This window comes from Pan paniscus, chromosome 1 (assembly GCF_029289425.2).
Source record: "Pan paniscus chromosome 1, NHGRI_mPanPan1-v2.0_pri, whole genome shotgun sequence".
Taxonomy (NCBI): domain Eukaryota; kingdom Metazoa; phylum Chordata; class Mammalia; order Primates; family Hominidae; genus Pan; species Pan paniscus.
The window spans coordinates 193,445,235-193,459,942 of NC_073249.2; the positions used below are offsets into that span (position 1 = coordinate 193,445,235).

The window sequence follows — 14,708 nt, forward strand, 5'->3', positions numbered from 1 at the left end:
TATGCTTTGACACGGACTTCACCCAGTGTGGCTGAAATAATGGCTCAAGATGAAGTTGCAGAGAGGATCATGGGAAGCGCTCTGGCTTTGGAGTCGGACTTGGTTTTGAATCCCAGTTCTATGATGACCTTACATAAATTGCTTAGATATATTTCTCATTGACAAAATTGGGATAATCATACCTATACCATAAGGGAGGTCATAGCATCTATGATAGTGCTTGACAAGTAGTAAGTGCTCAATAAATAATCACTATTATTAGTATAGACACCATTGATGGAAGGTACTGAAGTGAAATCACAGGTGGCTGATGTTTTAAACTAGTTGGTGAGAAATTTGTGGATGAGGTAGAGATTAAGCTTTCAGATGAGGAGTAGGATGGAGTATGGTGCATTTCAAGCAATTTTATTCAACAAACATCTATGGAACGAAGCACAAGGTATTATGGGAAAATATGACATGATCCCACCCCCAAGAAAATCACTTTCTTGTAAGGCTATGTTGTAAGTGCTAGGAGACAGGCAGGCACAGAGTGCTCTGGGAGCAGCCATCCAGCTGGATGGCTTACAGGAAGACACTGGAACCTAATTTGAAGGAAGCAAGAGGAGAAGAGTTGGGGGGGTTGCATTCAGTGCATATTTCACAGGAGAGACTCAAGTTGTTTTGAAGATCTAAGGAGTTGGTTACATGAAAAATTGAAGGAAGGCATTTCAGGGGAGGGGAACAGCGTGAGTGAAACCACAGCGGTAAAAACCACAGAGGTAGGAAGTAGCAAGGCAGCCAAATTCCAAATGACCTGGGCACCTTGGTCATAATGCTGAGACCAGAGAGAGTGCAAGTGTGGAAAATGAGGCCAGGAAGGCAAAATGGGTCAGATCATGGAGGGTTTCACATCCCACATGGAGCAGCTTGTGGGGTGGGGGCACTGGGTGGGCCCAAGAACAGAGGTAATTCAACACATGATGCAGGGACAAATGGATATTCACATGCCCAAACATGGAATAACATATGACCCAGAGATTTCACTGCTAGGTTATACCCAACAGAACAGAAGCGAGGACTCAAACAGTCCTTGGCATATAAGGGTTATATGCCAAGGACTTATATGCCGTGTTCATTCCATTGCAACATTATTCACAATAGCCAAAAGGTGGAAACCACCCCAGTGTTCATCAACAGATGAACAAACACAATGTGGTGTGTATGTAGGTATACAATGGAATACTATTCAGCTATCAAAGGGAAAGAAATTCTCATACATGCTACAACATGAATGAACTTTGAAAACATTATGCTAAGTGAAACAAGCCAGACACAAAAGGACAAATATTAATATGCTTTCACTTAAATGAGCTATCTAGAACAGGCAAATTCATAGAGAATGAAAGTAGATTAGAGGTTAGGGGATAGGCAGGGGACAAGGGGGACTGAGGAGTTATTGCTTAATGGTTACAGAGTTTCTGTTTTGGGTAATGAGAAAGTTCTGGGAATAGATGGTGGTGATGATTGCACAACAGTGTGAGTGTAGTTAATGGTACTGAATTGCACACTTAAAATCTAGTCATATTCTGACCTTTCCTTCTCTATCCTTTACATAAGTGATTGAGAGAGAGAGAGCAGTCAAGAGAGTGAGAGAGCACACTTGAAAGACAGCCACAGCTATCAAAAGTGTGAGCTAGAACAGAGGGTGCAAGCTGGGGACAGAGAGCAACATGAGCATGCACTATCCAAGAAGTAAGAGAGAGTGTCTGTGTGAATTGAAGAGACAGACCTGCTGATCAAGCCTGGGATGGCAGATGCTCAGGGAGGGGGAGACTACAAGCGACAGGAGAGAGAGCTGGAGCATGTGCAGCAAGGATGCGGGCACTTGGGAGAGCCACGGGGAGCCAGAGGCAGAAGGAGACTGGTCAAGGGCGAGCAGCCCAGGAGGCAGCAAGAAGGTCGAGTGGGGGAGAGAGCTCATTAGAGGGAAACGGAGCTACCAGTCTGGATCAATCACAGCGGGGCAAGAGGGCAAGAGTGGGAGCAAGAGCGAGGGGGAGGACGTGCTCGTATTCCAGAGAGCCAAGGCAGAGTGAGGGAGGGTGAGCACACCGAGGATGGGCCCACCCAAGGAGCAGCTCTGAGAAATCAGTGGTGAAAGGGAGCATGGGCACAGGTGTGAGAGACGGCAGGGACCAGGGGCAGGGAAAGAGTGGGAAAACCAGGGACTGGGGAATCAAAAACTACTGACACAGAAAAGACACGGGTGGTTGGGGGTGGTAGTGGGAGGAGGGGCGGGACAGTGGGTGGGGGGATGGTGGGGGGCGGGGGGGACAGGGGGAATGGTGGGAGGGCGAGGGGGACAGTGGGCAGGGGAGACCGGGGGGAAGGGGGGGACGGGGGGGCGGGGGTGGGGGGGACGGGGGGCGGGGGGGCAAGGGACGGTGGGGGGGTGGGGGGGCATGGGGGCGGTGGGGGGGTGGGGGGGGCGGTGGGCCGGGAGACAAAGCCTAGAACTGGAGAGAGAAGAAAGGAAAGGCATGCTTGCCCACAGGAGGAGACAGGCGACAAGAGTGTGGGAAGTGCACTGTGCCCACGTGCCCAGGTTGCTGCAGTAAGTCTCTCTCCCCTGCATGGGGAACAGTGGCTGTCCTGGCCTGTACAGTTTTTCTGTAAAGGAATGCCATGCTCCTTCAAGACTTTTGTCTTATTTCTTAACAAGATTTGAGTGTACACTCTCCACAGTGTCTGCCCTAGCTGCTACAAAAGGAAAAAAGAAATAGAAATGATAACCCCCAAACTGAGCAGTACTGGGGAGATAGCAACAGGACATTAATGATGACTTTGGCTTTTTGCACTAATCATGCTCTCATTAATGTGAAAAATTGTATTTTCTTCCCCTCTTAAATGGGTATACTCTACAAGCAGAGGACTGAATGTCTGTGATGGGATGACAAATAAATATTATTTTTCCATGTAGGAAGGAATGGGTAGAAGGAACAGCCTCTACACAGCCTCTGTTCTAGCTCATGCTTTTGATAGCTGTGGCTGTCTTTCAAGTGTGCTCTCTTACTCTCTTGATTGCTCTCTCAATCACGTGAAGGATAGAGGAGGGAAGGTCAGAATATGACTAGATTTTAAGTGTGCAATTCAGTATGATTAACTACACTCACAGAAATAGAACTGAGACTTGATCATCCAGGATGTAGATTATTCTACCCTCTTAATTTGCTGCCCTATTTTCCCATTTTATTTTTTATATTTATAAGTACTTCAGTTGAGATTTTCCAGTGTGTAATGAAAAGCAAGAAATGAAACCCAATTCTGGCCAACATTTGGGAAAAGGGAGGTGAGACTTTGAACTAAGAGAAGATGTTGGGATTCTATGAGGTAGTCTGTGTTTGAATGGAACTATCATTTACTGATTTGTTGCTTGATGATCCTTATAATTTCAATTGCACCTCATCTTTACAATTAGTTTTTCAGTTTCTGTGAGATCAGGAATTATACCTCCTACCACTTTTTATGCAGCCTAATTTTCCCTCCCTAGAACATAAGATAAAGTGGATTTTGACAGCGCCAAGACATAGGAAGTACTTGTTGACTTTGCTGCTTCACTGATTCCTGCATCATCATTATCATCATAAGCATCCTTAGCAAGTCAGTAGCCATAATAAGGCCCAGCACTGCGTGCAGCTCAGGACAAAGGGAATTAATTCATGGACAAGCACCTTGCTCTATGGCAGTAAAAGCAGACATATGAACATAAGGAAAAATCACTGCTTAAAGAGTAAGGTCAAGAGTGCAGCTTGCAGGCTGCTACACTGCCTTGGAAATCATAAGCAACTTGCTGCCTGCCACCTGGGAGTGGCTTGGGTTTCCAGACTCCCAACATTCCTGTCTTTTAGACTTTACCCACACTTTTTTCAGCCCACAGTGAAATTCCCCCAGTCTGAAGAAGGCAGCCTGAGAAATGATAACCCTGAAACTGAGCAGTATTGGGGAGATAGCAGCAGAATAGTAATGATTACTTTGGCTCTTTGCACTAATCATGCTCTCATTAGTATGAAAAATTATATTTTCTTCACCTATTAAATGGGTATACTCTACAAGCAGATGACTGAATGTGTGTGATGGGGTGACAAACAAATATTATTTTTCCATGTAGGAAGGAATGGGTAGAAGGAACAGCCTCTACACAGAAATGAGGATTTTTAAGAAAAGCATGGAAAAAGAAAAAAAGAGGAACTTAAACTCAGATCTGGGTGTGCCTCTCCCACCACCCTTTCCTTCTTTCCCAACCCCTCTCCACTGCCAAGCACACAGCCTCAAGGGAAGGTAGAATTTCCAGTTCTGTATTCAGACCATAGGATGGGCCCTGAAGGAATTTATGGCCCTCCTTACTGACTGGGATAGGAGATTCCAGAAGGTTCTGCCATTTCTGTCTTAGGAGAGACCCTATCTATTGGATCTGGGCAGTGTGAACCAGGCCACAAGAGCCAGTGCTTACAGAGCACACAGGATATGCTTGGCACTCTGCTGAGCACCTTTCATCATCACTTTTCTTTATGTTCACCACAGCCCATATCCTGTCACATCTAATTGATTAAGAAACAGGTCAGACAGGTGTGACATGCCAGGATTTCCTAGCTAGAAAGTGGCAGAGCCAGGACAAAGCCAAGTCTTTCTGATTCCACAACCTGAGATTTTAACCAGATTGGTCAATATGGTACCCTGCTAAGTGTTAGATCCAGAGGGCACTCAGTAAGTACATACCTAATAAAGATGGATACCTCAAACACACTTGAGCTCTTCTGGCTTTGAAAACTAAACTAAATAAACACCTCAGTTTATTTGATTGGCTTCTGGTTTTGTCACCAGGCTGGAGTGCAGTGGTGTGATCTCAGCTCACTGCAACCTCTGCCTCCCGGGTTCAAGTGATTCTTCTGCCTCAGCCTCCCAGGTAGCTGGGACCACAGGCGCACACCACCATGCCCAACTAATTTTTGTATTTATAGTAAAGATGGGGTTTCACCATGTTGGCCAGGATGGTCTCGATCTCTTGACCACGTGATCTGCCCACCTTAGCCTCCCAAAGTGCTGGGATTACAGGCGTGAGCCACCGCACCCGGCCTTCTCTGTAGATTGTTAGTCCTGCTTCTTTCACTAGGTGGCTGTATAAATATGGACAAATAGTAAATTCTCTGATGTTCAGTGTCCCCACCCCAACGATGAAAAGGCTGATAGGGTGAGAGGTGATCCATGAGATCACTGCTAGGGAGAACGTTATAGGAAGTCTGCCTCCTTTCCTAGTTTTGCTTCCTCTGGCAGAATAAACAGGTCATAGGCTTTAGAATCAGCCAGACCTGATCTCAAATCTCACCTAGTGAACCAAGTCTGCCCTGTCCTTCTGAGGGCAAGTGTGTCTTAAGTGGTCGGGCATGGCGGCTCATGCCTATAATCCCAGCACTTTGGAAGGTCAAGGCAGGTGGATCACTCAGGGGCAGGAGTTCGAGACCAGCCTGGCCAACATGGTGAAACCCTGTCTCTACTAAAAATACAAAAATTAGCTGGGTGTGGTGGTGGTCGCCTGTAATCCCAGCTACTCAGGAGGCTGAGGCACAAGAATCACTTGAACCCGGGAGATGGAGATTGCAGTGAGCCAAGATTGTGCCACTGCACTCCAGCCTGAGTGATAAAGCAAAACTCCAGTCTCAAAAAACAGAGACCTCAGTTCCCAAGTGGCCCCACCACAGACTGGAAAGCTGATGTATATACTGCATAGTCGTCACCTGGTATCCACTGAGGACTGGTTCCAGGAACCCCCTTGGATGCCAACATTCATGGAAGCTCAAGTCCCTAATATAAAGTAGCATAACATTTGCATATAACTGACCCACATCCTCCTATATACTTTAAACCATCTCTAGATTACTTATAATACCTCATACAATGTAAATGCTATGCAAATAGTTGTTACACTGTATTGGTTAGGGAATAATGACACAAAAAAAGTGTACATGTTCAGTACAGACACCGTGTTTTTTGAATATTTTTGATCCCGTGGTTGGTTGAATCCATGGATGTGGAACCCACAGATACAAAAGGCTGACTTTGTGAGCATTCTCTAGTAAGCGTCTGTCAAAACATTCACTTCTGCCTCTTCCCTCCTAGCATCTGCCTGCCCTTCTGCCATCTGAGCGCCCTGACTGCGCCACACTGCAGGCCATGGAGAATGAGCTGCCAGTCCCACATACATCTAGCAGTGCCTGTGCCACCAGCAGTACCAGCGGGGCCAGTAGCAGCAGTGGCTGCAACAACAGCAGCAGTGGTGGAAGTGGCCGCCCCACCGGGCCCCAGATTTCCGTGTACAGTGGTATTCCAGACCGGCAGACCGTGCAGGTAAGAGTCTAATTGATCTGGGAATTATACTCCTTAATCATCTCCAGGGCTAGCAAGAAGGAGGTGTTGGCATGGTCTGGTGGGATAATCTAGATGTGGACTCTAGAACGGGCATATGGGAGTGAGTTCGTAGATACACATTTGTGTATAGTTACAGGGGGTGAAGGATGCAAAATGGCCCAATCAAGGAGTTTGGAGGACATGTGTGTGAAAGTGTAAAGGGCAGACAAGTAACAATAACAAATAATACATGACCAAGAGCTGCTCAGCCACAACCCAGACCCACTCTCTAAATGACCATTGCCCGGTGAAGAACAGATCTCAGTTTTTCAAAGACCAAAAGCCAAAGAGAACCCCCAAATAATCCTTTGTCATTGCAGCTTTTTACCTTCTCCCTTAAAGCAGCAGTTGGCAAATGTCATCCAGAAGGCCTTCCAGGTGGCGGCTCACTGCTCCTAAATGCAGTCAGGGCCATGCACTACTATCTGCTGTGTGCCTGACATGGTACTAAGCATTTTGCACGCTTATCCTTTTGGTTATTATTAGGCACAATTCTGTAGTTGAGAAAACTGGGGCTCAGAGAAGGTAATAACTTGTTCAAGGTCATTCAGGTAAAGACAAAAAAAATTGAACCTCTCACCCCAGACCTGTGTTCTTAATCACTACAATGTTTTTTTGAGGTTCCTGGATAATACAGGCAGAAAAGAGAGACCACAGCTGAGAAGTGTTTACTCCCAGTGACTTTGCTATTACAGTTTGGATATACTAGAAAAGTGACCTCATCCTGCTTTGAACTTAGGCCCAGATAAGGGAACAAGGGAGAACCCACAACAGACAGTAAGAGGGCCTGAAAACCCAAGTTAAAGAAGATGCCATCAGATACCCTGGACTCTTCCCTCTCCCACTTATTTCTACCTCGTGCTTAGTGAATCCATGTTTCCTGCCCCTACCCTTGTCCCTAGCCCCAGCACCTGGCCCTGGCCCGTCATGCATGAGAACCTTAGCTCTGATTTATAGCCACAGCATTCAGATGTACCCACTCCTGCCACTCATCACAATTCTAGGCAAAAGGGGGTCTGGGGTCCTGCTCTGGCGAGTGGAATCACCCAAGGTTGCACGCAGAACCATCCTGGGCTCCTCCTGTCTCCCTTCATTGACATCTTCTCATGAGGAAGGGTCACAGGATCTCAACTACATGGGCTGGACTGCTGGGGAGGTCACTTTCAGGAGTCTAATAGAAAGGCCTAGGCAAAGGGAATACAGACAGATAATTCTGAGAGAGCAGGAGAGAAAAAGAATAGAGTTAAAATAAAACAGGGTATCGGAGAGGGGTGTTCACGTCAGAGGAGTGGAATCTGGGGGCAACATGTGGAAGAGTTGGGATGGGGATGTCTGGGGAGACGCCAGAGCCCACGGAGGATCTGCTATAACAACAGGCTGTTTTTACAGAACCCCAAATCTGAGCCAGAGGCTGTTTTGTCCTAGAGCTGTCAGCCCTAGAAGTCACACCAACCTGGGGAAAGCCTGACCTGACCCTGGGCCCCGTTCTGGCAAGGCTTGCTCGCCGGGACAGGGCCCAGGGTCAGGAGCTGCCTGTGGCCAGGGATTCAGCAGAGGTAAGGGTAGAAAATAGGGGGAAGCCTGGTGAAGGCCAGTGCAGGGCATCAACTGGGAAGAGATGGCAGGAGGGTGACCAGTGGGAGAAGGGAGGAGAAATGTCTCTGGGACTCACAGGAAGAAGACAGAGGATCTTAGGGCTGGGGAAAGGCACTCGCTGTTCTTTGTTCCTGGGGATCGGGAGGATCAAAGGACAGCCTTTTGTCCTTTCCAGGAGATTGGCCAATCCCATCAGGAAAGAAGGAATAAGCAGTAAGGCCAGGGAATGGGAGACAGTAGCTAAAAAGAGGGAATGATGGAGAGAGAGAGGAAGGGAAAGAATTAAAGGGGGCCGGGCACAGTGGCTCACGCCTGTAATCCCAGCACTTTGGGAGACCGAGGTGGGTAGATTACCTGAGGTCAGGAGTTCGAGACCAGCCTGGCCAACATGGTAAAACCCCGTCTCTACTAAAAATACAAAAAAAATTAGCCAGGTGTGGTGGCGGGCACCTGTAATTCCAGCTCCTTGGGAGGCTGAGGCAGGAGAATCACTTGAACTAGGGAGGCAGAGGTTGCAGTGAGCCGAGATCACGCCATTGCACTCCAGCCTGGGCAACAAGAGCGAAACTCCATCCCCCCTCCAAAAAAAAGAATAAAAGGGGAGTGTGCTGTCCCTGTGGCACTGGCCTGCTCTGTAAGGCCCAGACAACCTTCTTCTAAGGGATTGATGGGACTCTGAGAGGCTGTGGGCAGAGCTGGGGAGCAGCCCCAAGTCTGCCTTGCAGCCCCAGCCTCAAGAAGGAGGCGTTGCCTCCACCTAAGTTTGCCTGTGGCTGGCTGTTGCTGAAGCTGGAGTAGGCCCCCTGCTGACTTGGCTCTTCCCTCCACCCCCATTCTTTTCCCTGCCTTATTGAGCTTCACTCTCATCTGAGGCTGCAGAGTGACAGAGGGAGAGGAGTGCCTGACAAGCCTGGTGGAGACCCTTCTGTCTCCCTGAGCCTCCCTACTGCCCAAGAGTTGGTTAAAGCACTGGCGTGCGGCTCTGATTCTCCTCACCGAGGCAGTTGATGCAGGAGCAGGCCGTGCTGGGGAGGAGCTGCAGAGAGAGGCAAGATAGACAAAGTCAGACATGATGAAGAAGCTCTGCGAACCGCTGTCCTCCCACTGCCCTAGAGAGTGGCCACAATTGGCTGTGGTGGTGGTCACAGATCTTGGTGTCTCCCGAGCAGTTATAGAGACCTGGGGTGGGCAAGGCATTACTGCCAAAGGGGTGTTCTGTGTGGCAGCTACCAGCCTGGCTCTTCCCCCTCCCTCCCTTCTCAGGTGATCCAGCAGGCCCTGCACAGACAGCCCAGCACGGCCGCTCAGTACCTGCAGCAGATGTACGCCGCCCAGCAGCAGCACCTCATGCTGCAGACAGCGGCGCTCCAGCAGCAGCACCTCAGCAGCGCCCAGCTCCAGAGCCTGGCAGCCGTACAGCAGGTGAGACTTGGGAAGGACCTTGAGGCTGGTGCCAGGCATCCTGGTTGTGGAAGCAAAAGGGAGAGGAAGCAGGCACCGCACCCGTGCTTCACATCCTTCTCTTACCTGCAACCTAAAGAAGTCCTTGTGACACGAGCACTACTGTCATTATCTCCTTTTGGCAGGTGAAGGACAGAGCCCAGGGTCATGCAGCTAGTGACTATAGTGGCGGAATGCTAGCCCAGGGAAGAAGTGCTGGGGAGCCCCTCTCCTAACCACCTTACCGCAGGTCTAGGGAAAGGACTGTGGGTTCCAGGGAAGCGTTCGTGAACGAAGGGCACTGCCTGTTTAGCTTGTCTGCCCATTGTTGCTCTCTCTCCTCCTTAGCTGAGAAGAACACATTCATTTATCCATTCAGAAAAACATTTTATGTACCTTCTGCATGCAAAGTTTGTATCAAGCACTGGGTATACTGAGCACCCTGTCTTCTTGGCACTTACAATAGGAGACAGCAAGTAAACAGGAACCAGAATAGCCAAGGAAACAAAATATTTAAATCTCTAAGTTACAATAAGCGCCATGAAAGAGAAGAACAGATTGTTCTGACCGAAGGGCAAGGTAGACGGCCTTGCATTGCATGGTCAGGAAAAGCCTGTCTGTTGGAGTAACACTGGAGCTGACACTTGAAGGATGAGAAGCTGGCCATGGGGAGAAGGGCAGTTTGGACACTCCAGCTCATGTCTGCAAATTCTCTGTGGGGGGCAGTGGCTGGGTGTGATGGCAGTGGCCAAGTGTGATGGCGGTGGCCGGGTGTGATGGCGGTGGCCGGGTGTGATGGCGGTGGCCGGGTGTGATGGTGGTGGCCGGGTGTGATGGTGGTGGCCGGGTGTGATAGTGGTGGAGTGGAGGGCTCCACACACCGAAGGCGGTGGCCTAATAGTTGGAGTGCTCAGTGGCAATGCCTTGCCTTATTCAGTCCTCTCAGCAATCCTATCAGGCAGGTACTGTTAGCATCCTCACCTATTCACAGAGGAGGCGGGATACTTGCTGTGGGCCACATAGAGGCAGGTTGGGGGCTGACCTCCAGAGGCTGTTCTCCTTAACACCAGCCTGCAGCACCTCCTGTGGATGATGAGAGCCCAGGAGTGACTGGGGGAGGTCTGGGACTCTAGCAAGAGGAGTTTGTTCTTTCCTAGGCAAGCCTGGTAGCCAATAGACAAGGAAGCACTTCAGGCAGCAATGTGTCTGCGCAGGCCCCGGCCCAGTCATCTTCGGTGAGTAGAATGGGGGAGCAGCAGCAGAGTCCACAGCCCCAGGACCAAAATGCCCAAGTTCCCAGACCCAGTTGTGGTGAATCCGTGGCCATGTAGCATCATGGCTGGAATCTATTGCCCTTACCGGGAAGAAAAAGAAAAGGGCATGTCTCTTACTGACCTTTAGGTTAGTAACTCCCTGTCATCCTCCCAGTGTCAGGGCTCTCTGTGGATAGCTCAGTTCTCTCAACATGGGATCCCCCTGCAGCTCTGCACCAAGGTCAGAGATGGGACAGGGCTGGGGGATGCTCCAAAGCCAAGGACCACAGACGTTCCTGAAGGAGGCTGAATAAACCAAGGAGCAAAAGAGGGGGGAGAAAGAAATGGATGAGGGGGACACAGCTCACCAACAGAACCTCCTATCTCCTACCGCACATGTCTCTCTCATTAGATCAACCTGGCAGCCTCCCCAGCAGCAGCCCAGCTCCTCAACCGGGCCCAGAGCGTGAACTCTGCAGCAGCCTCAGGCATCGCTCAGCAGGCTGTGCTCTTGGGCAACACGTCTTCCCCAGCCCTGACTGCAAGCCAAGCACAGATGTATCTGAGGGCACAGATGGTGAGTACCCATGGCCAGGGCCATGGCTCAGAGGCACCAGGAGGACAGAGGCAGAGAAGCTGGGAGCTGGGAGCTGGAGAAGGGTGGGGAGGAAGCACTAGGGGCAGGGGCAGGAGATAAGGGGTGGGATAAAGAAGGGGGCCTGGAAGGCTGAGTGGGAGCTTTGGTATAGCCTCGAAGAGTCATGAAGGGTGGGGCTCCAGACTGAAACAGAGAAAGTTACCTGCGATGCCACCTTTCCTTCTCCTCCTAGAGTGAAACAGAAGTGTCCCCTTATCAGAAACTCCTCAAAATTAATCAGGATGGGCAGAGTGGTTCATGCCCAGGTGGTCCTGGACACCCAGACATCCATATACTTGACAGAAATGGGGTCTTCCCCTTCCCACCATCCTTACAAGGACTGGCCACCTCTAACTCAAGGGCCAAAGATGCTTTCCAGCTTCAGCGTGCCTCCATTGCCCTCCCAGCGGCCCCCATTCTAATCAGGGTCAGGTGAGCTTGTTTGGGCAGGATATACTCAGGATAGCACCAACTCTTTCCTTTGCACCTATCCCTGAGGGGTGCAAAGGTCCTTAGGAGCCTACCAGGTCCCTAAGATTTAGGAGAATGCCCTGGGAAAATGGCAGCATACTCCCTGCGTGGCAGTAGCATGCAGCCCCAGCTAGGGCTCAGTCACTGTGGGTCGTGTCTCATACCTCCCATTCTGAAGTCTGCTCCTTCGGGCTCTGGACACACTATCCCGAAGGTAACACAGTCCCACCCCTCCCTTTGCTCTTATGGCCAGGACGTGACCCTCGGAGCTTGTCTGGTCTTGCTCCCGCACATTTGTTCTTGGCTCCGAGTTCATCATTTGAGGCGCATCTCTATCCCCAGGGAACAGCCTCTTAGACACAAGGCATGAAATAGACTTCCATCTCCTCGGGAACTGGACAGCCACACTGTGATGCTGCTGCCCAAAGCTGACTGTGTCTGCAGGTTGCTTGTCCCTATGTCCTACTCCACTGGGGTCGTGATGCCTGCCTGTCTGCCTCCCTCCCCAGAGCAGGGCATACACCCACAGAGGAAAAAGCACAGCTGTGCTATCGCAGAGTTCTAGGGAAAGCACCCTGTCAAGGCACCAGCACATCCACACTGATGCAGAGCTAGACTCCCACAGAGGTCGAGGTGTCATGCAGAGAACACCATGGATCCTGCACCCTGCAGGATGGGATTCAGACATGAGGACGGCTCCAGGCGGTCCGCTTCCTCTGCTGTTGTTGTCTCTAGGCCCCTCTGAATCTAACTTTGACTAGAAAATGACCAAAAGGATACATCGAACTTGATCCCCTGGAGGGCAGTCTCATCTTGGCTCAGCCCTGGGTTCAGCAGTGGGTTAGACCTGGAAGGTGGTCTTAGGGCATCCATCTCGCTTCCCAGGACACTAAGGAGGTGGTGGCTTCAGCGTATCCTGGGGATATCGGTCTCCTCTAGGATGAGCCCCTCACAGAGGGTTCTGAAGGGAACTCGGCTTTGGTGTAGCCCCAGAGCGGCTCTCCCCACCCACCCCTGCACCCAGCCTGGGTCAGGACGCAACGAGCCTCTAGAGAAAGGCAGGCGCTCCCCTTGGACTCCCCCTTCCTTTCTGCTTCTACTGTCCTGCCCTTCCTCATAGCCGCTCCTGGGCTAAACAGTTGTGTCCTGTGGCTGAGTCCACATCGAGCAGGTAAAAGGCGCCTCGTTTCCTGTGATTCCAGGCCCAGCCAGGTAACCTGGTGCAGGTAGCTAGGAGCCTAGGCGGCACTGTTCCTTTGTCCCCTCAGCTCATCTTCACGCCCACGGCCACCGTCGCTACTGTGCAGCCTGAGCTCGGCACTGGCTCCCCCGCCCGGCCCCCCACCCCCGCCCAGGTGAGGACTCCATGCTTGTGGGAGGGCAGGGGGGTGGGCACCCCTGTAGAGGGGCACTGATACTGGGGAGGGGCACAAGGAGAGGCCGGGATCAGCTAGGAAAGCAGGCGGGAGACAGGACACCCCAATGCCCCCAGGCCTGCGCGTCTACCCTGTTCCAGAAGGCCTCAGTCCCTCCTGGCTCTGTTTCGTTCCCTCAAACACAGGTCAGGAGCCAGAGGGCAGCCTGCTGAGGCCAGCATGATTGCCAGGGAGGGGTGGGCTGTGCTACCCTCCATACTTTACACCTGCCCCAGCATAGCTGGTCTGGCTGCTGCTGCTTCATAAGTGGAAAGTCCTGCTCCGGTTACACACAGTAGCGCTGCTAGGATTCGAGAAAAATGGCATGTAAGAGGGAGCAGAGACGTGTCCTGCTCTGCTAGGAGCGCACAGATACTACCGTGGCTGGGAAGATTCTGTGGGCAGCCGGGGAAGGAACCCCTACCACTCGCATCTCCCCATCCTCATCTACGGAATGGGGAGGGCGATGGGACAGGGCTGGTAGCCGGATTTTCAGAGTCTGGCACAGCCTCCCTGTGTCCAGCAGAGGGCGCCAGGGACCGGACTGAGTAAGCATGCCGGCCGTCTTGGAAGAGCCGGTGGCAACCTTATTCTGAGACAAGATATTTGCCTGGTGGCCTTCCTGGTCAGTTAACTTCCACTTTTGCCCTGGCCTTTTCCAGTGTGGGAAGCCCCATGCTCCCCCTCACTGGGAATTATTTCTGGGTGGTGTGCATCCAATCCTGAAAGTGTTGGGGAGGAGGGAGGGCAACAGAAGGGACAGAGCCTGGCCTCCCCACCCCTGCCCGCCCAGCTGGGCAGCAGGTCCTTCTCAGAACTCAGCCTCTTCTGCTGCTGGATGCAGTCACAGCGAACCCTCTGGCCCTCTTTAGCAACTCCATGTGCTTCTGGTTCCTCTTCTAGCCCCTAACACATTCTCTCTCTCTGATTTGACAACCTCCTGTTCTATTCAGCCATTCCTGGATCCATCCCTCTCTCCCTCTTAGTTGTATACTGGCATTGCTCCTGCCACATTCTCTGGACTCCCACAGACCCCTCTTTTCCAGGTACAGAACTTGACCCTCCGAACACAGCAGACACCAGCGGCAGCAGCCTCGGGCCCCACCCCCACTCAGCCTGTCCTGCCCAGCTTGGCCCTGAAACCCACGCCGGGCGGTAGCCAGCCTCTGCCTACCCCAGCACAGAGCAGAAATACTGCTCAGGCTTCCCCCGCAGGTGCCAAGCCTGGCATAGCTGACAGTGTGATGGAGCCACTCAAGAAAGGAGATGGCAACAGCAGTGTGCCAGGGAGCATGGAAGGCCGGGCTGGGCTCAGCCGGACGGTTCCTGCTGTGGCTGCCCACCCCCTCATTGCACCAGGTAAGGTCTTCAGGAAGCAGGAATCCTTTCCCAGAAAACTCAGGGCCATGAGTCAGGAGGAGACTTTCACACTTTCCTTTTTCCCATGGATTT

At 51.3% G+C, this 14,708-nt stretch overlaps 1 protein-coding gene across 9 annotated transcripts in view; it reads left to right on the forward strand.

The window, feature by feature from the left end:
• The window catches only part of PHC2 (polyhomeotic homolog 2), a 107,588-nt gene that overhangs the window by 49,556 nt on the left and 43,324 nt on the right, over window positions 1-14,708 (forward strand). For 4 of the 9 annotated variants that reach the window (XR_010108822.1, XM_034960657.3, XM_034960664.3 and 1 more), the window contains exons 2-7: window positions 6,157-6,384; window positions 9,304-9,462; window positions 10,638-10,715; window positions 11,146-11,310; window positions 13,044-13,196; window positions 14,303-14,615. Coding sequence is in view for 8 of the 9 variants with exons in the window: in XM_034960657.3 (XP_034816548.3) it covers window positions 6,211-6,384; window positions 9,304-9,462; window positions 10,638-10,715; window positions 11,146-11,310; window positions 13,044-13,196; window positions 14,303-14,615 (1,042 nt within the window). In the remaining variant the exon portion in view is untranslated. The remainder of the gene's footprint in view (window positions 1-6,156; window positions 6,385-9,303; window positions 9,463-10,637; window positions 10,716-11,145; window positions 11,311-13,043; window positions 13,197-14,302; window positions 14,616-14,708) is intronic. The other 5 variants (XM_055095697.2, XM_003812547.6, XM_057299456.2 and 2 more) reach the window with 2 other exon arrangements.